The sequence below is a fragment of the Equus quagga genome, chromosome 3, assembly GCF_021613505.1.
Source record: "Equus quagga isolate Etosha38 chromosome 3, UCLA_HA_Equagga_1.0, whole genome shotgun sequence".
In the NCBI taxonomy this organism is placed as follows: Eukaryota; Metazoa; Chordata; class Mammalia; order Perissodactyla; family Equidae; genus Equus; species Equus quagga.
This window is the reverse complement of record NC_060269.1, coordinates 66,228,409-66,232,243: the sequence shown is the minus strand read 5'-3', so window position 1 is coordinate 66,232,243 and position 3,835 is coordinate 66,228,409. Positions and strand designations below refer to the sequence as shown.

Below are 3,835 nucleotides of genomic sequence, written 5' to 3'. Positions count from 1 at the left end.
CGCCCTTCGCCACCTTCTTTCTCCGGCCGACAGACACACGCACGCACTCTCCGTCCCACACCCCGGGGTTGGCCGGTCCTCCTTCCCACCCCGCCCCTGGGCCTCTCAGTCAGCCTGGAGCCCTTCCCCCACCTCTCCCAGACTGGCTCGAAGCTCCACCAATCAACCGGCAGCGCCGGCCAGCACACAGCCAATCATCGCCCTGCACTGGGTGGGTCACACTGAGCCAGCCCTGCTGGAGGGAGGGAAGAGAGACCGCAGGCCAGCGGACGGGAAGGGTTATCAGCCAATCAGAGCAGAACCTGGAGCCAAGCGGCGTCTCAAAGCGTTACTGAGCAGGCGCAAACCCAGCACCAGGTGGAGCTTATTTGCATACGGAGGCGGGGCTTGAGGGAAGGAGGTGGGGCGCTAGAAGCGACCCACCCTAGTCAGCGCCTCCCCGCCGTACTCTCAGAGGAAACGGCTGCCGTCAGGACTGGCTGATTGGGTAAGAGCCAGCCCGTCGTTCTGTCAGGAGTGGTCCAATGATTCTTTTCGAAGTTTGCAGCATCCAATCGACAGGCGGGGACAAACTAGTGGCTAACCGAAGGGTTCCTCCGCGAGACTCATGGAAAGTAGTCCCCGTGGACACAGGTCAGCAGCGGGTGTGTCTGGTCAAGTGCGTCACGTAGCTAGCGGTGGCTTCTCTCTCAGCCCACGAAGCCACTCCCGTCCTGGGACGGCGAGGCAGAGGCCGGGGAGAGTTCGGAGCGGGCGCGGACACGTGCGGGTGGCGGCGGCGTAGAGATCTGCAGAGGGACGCCGAACGCCGAGGGGCGGGGCCGGCGATTTGAATCCGGCGGCGGGTGGCGGCCGGGCCGAGGGGTGGGTTCGGGCACCGCGGCTGCCGGGTCCCGGAGACGGCGTGGCGGGGCCGGGACGAGTCTGCCTGCCGGCGGCGAGCTTGGCGGCCAGCATCAGCCTTCTCGAGCGAACCTTCAGGCCCAGAGAGCAGAGATCTGGAAGGCAAGACAGCCACGACGCGCCTCCGCGGTGGAGTGTTGGCGATACCCCAGGCGGGGGCGGGCCGGGCTGGGAGCTGGGGGTGCGGCGGGCGGCCCGGCTCGCGCTGCGGACGCGGGAGCGCCGAGCTGTTTCTGCGGCGTGCTGCTCGGAAGCGTGCCCCGCTTGTCCGGCCGCACCGAGCGAGGGGTCCTGCGGCCTGAACCGATCGCCCGCGGGGTTTTTAAAATGCAGGTTCGAAGGTCAGCCAGATCTCCTGAATTAGAATTTCTGGGAATCCTAAAAGCTGCTTGCTTAACAGGTACCCAGATGGTTCAGATGTTCGCTAAGGTTGAGAAGCCGTGGCTTATACACTAGGGAGTCTGCTCTGTTTCATCCTGAACAGCAGTTTCTTCCATTTCTCCCTGTTTAGTTTGAGCTCCAAAAGTACTCTCTTGATGTCCATTTTCGTGCCAGTATAGATTGCATTAGGAGTCGGCCTTGAGTGAGGATCTCGATCGAAGCACATTAATCTGAGGGGTGTGGTTATTTCTCATTTTTCTTACTCTTTTTTAGATGGATAACAATTCAAAGGACAGCGAACCCCCTGAAACCAAGGAGTCTGTTATTTATAACGCTGGTACGTAGTGATCTGTTGCCTCATTGTGAAATTTTAGGTTTAGGTGTTTGTCTTGATAACGATGTTTAACCCCCACAACGTGTTGTCTCTTTCAGAGAAGGCCTCTTTCACTTTGGGAAATGAGAAGTTTGTAACTCCTCAGAAGCGTGCAGCGGAAGTGACTCCTGATTGTTGCACACCAGATGCTTTTCAATCGCCTTTGGACTTCTCCTCAGTAACTGTAGAGCAATTGGGAATCACCCCTGAAAGCTTTGTAAAGAGCTCTTCTGGTAAGAGAAGTTGTCATTCTATTGCAGTGCTTTTGAAGTTTAAAAATAGCTCTAATATAACTCAATTTTGCTCATCTAGCCTGTCTGTCTTACTATCTTACCTTTCTAAATTGACTGACTCTGCAAACTTGTTTCCTCAGGGAGACTTCGTGCGCATGCACAGTTCATCTAGCATAGCAGATACTAGGGTCCCAGGCCACCCAACATTACAATGCTCCTAAGTCAGAGTTGTGCTCCATGGCCAAACTGGAAAGGAATAGTGTGTGAATCACTTTTTGACCAGACATATGGGTTACAGGAGTGTGTATACTAAAAGGAAAAGCAGTCTGTTCTGTGGTTATGTATGACAAAGGTAAGAGAAAGTTGAAGGGCAATTCAGAAAAGATGACATTGAAAGACTGGGATATGCCCCTTTCAAAATTACAAACAGAAAATTCACTCAAAGACTAATCTTAAAGCAGTAGAAATGAAATTCACAGGAGCCTGTGAAGTCTGATTTAGATGGAGAAGACGGAAATATGGGAATGGAATTAGATTACAGAACAGCATTTAGAAATGGAGGGGTAATGTGGGACTTGAAAGTCAAAGGATGCAAGACTAGGAAATGTGGCACTGAGACAGGACCGAAGTGGCTTGCCATTCTATGTTCTCTTCTCAAGAACATCGCTCTTAGACCTTTAAAAGGCTAGATTTATATTGTGTGCTTAGGTGTATGGCCAGAACTCAGCGTAGTGTGCTGAAGGTAGGTAGGTATCTAAAAGAAAAATTACCTTGAAGAATTGGGAGCATGAGAGTACATGTATCTAGGTGGAGATCTTTCCTTTCAGTCTTGGGGATAAGACTGACTAATTCAGAAAAAGACAAATTCTTAGTCCAAAGCAAGCCATTACCCACCTCTCTGTGCAGGAAATATGAAACAAAAATGAGAGCCATTAATTAAGATGTGTTCATGCCTTTATTCCACAACTATTTGATAAATGCCTTCTATGTGCCAGGCACTGTTCCAGGAGCGTGGAATAAATCAATAGAAAAAACAAAGATCCCTATGCAACTTTTCAGGACAATTTTGCCTGTAATTCTGTATTTAGGTTTCTGTATCATCAGTTTATCATGCTTTCTCTCAGGCCGGTACATCTTGGGTATTCAGGATATGATTACTGACGATTGCCCTGTTTTATTCCAATTTAAAAGAAAGTTTTCATTATAGGAAAGTCATCAACCTACCTTAAAAAGTCCAGACGACGCTCTACAGTTGGTGCCCGGGGCTCTCCTGAAACAAACCATCTTATTCGTTTCATTGCTCAGCAGCGGAATGTAAAGAATGCAGAGAAATCTCCTTTGACACAGAATTCCCCTTTTCAGGTATGATTTTCTTCTAAGACCTGTCATGAATTCTTCCAGGGAGAATGTTTTGCTCTGTTATGAAGCTTTTCTGTAGTGTTTCTACCTTCCAGTGCCCCTCATCTGTTTTGGATCTGGAGAGAATATTTTGTTTTACAGAAAGTATGCAGTTAGCATGAATGGTGATGTTGAGCATGGACATATTAAGAGTTAGGAGATGTTGGATAGAAATGGCTTTCTAGAGGAGCTTTCCATTTTGTTTTGCAAATTTTTTTCTAGTTAATGTCTGTTTTCCTATGATGACGTGAGGCAGTGTTTTCCGACCTTTTTCTGTTAGTATCTTGTCTCTGAGCGTCTAATTTTTTTGTGACTACTGTGTGTTGACATGTAGGGGCAAGAATTCCTCCAGGACAAAATGTATTTGGGATAACCTTGTGGAAGGGAGCAAATTATTTGTCAGCTGATGGGGAAGTATTTAGTATTTTTGCAGATTTTTGTCAGAATAATACAAGCTCCCAAAAATTCAAAAGTGGTACAAGGCCTACTATGGAAGACAGTCCCCAGCTTACCTTTGTTGAAGGACAACTGCTTCTGACTCTCGATA

The 3,835-nt window shown here is 49.0% G+C and overlaps 1 protein-coding gene across 3 annotated transcripts in view; it reads left to right on the top strand.

The window, feature by feature from the left end:
* Positions 1-483: 483 nt before the first annotated feature.
* Positions 484-3,835, top strand: part of CDCA2 (cell division cycle associated 2) — a 48,382-nt gene continuing 45,030 nt past the window's right edge. The window contains exons 1-4 of one of the 3 annotated variants that reach the window (XM_046656700.1): positions 484-633; positions 1,558-1,621; positions 1,717-1,890; positions 3,098-3,252. In XM_046656700.1, the coding sequence (XP_046512656.1) occupies positions 1,558-1,621; positions 1,717-1,890; positions 3,098-3,252 (393 nt within the window). In that variant the 5' untranslated portion in view covers positions 484-633. Of the gene's footprint in view, positions 634-818; positions 1,006-1,557; positions 1,622-1,716; positions 1,891-3,097; positions 3,253-3,835 lie in introns of those variants that run through there. The other 2 variants (XM_046656699.1, XM_046656701.1) reach the window with 2 other exon arrangements.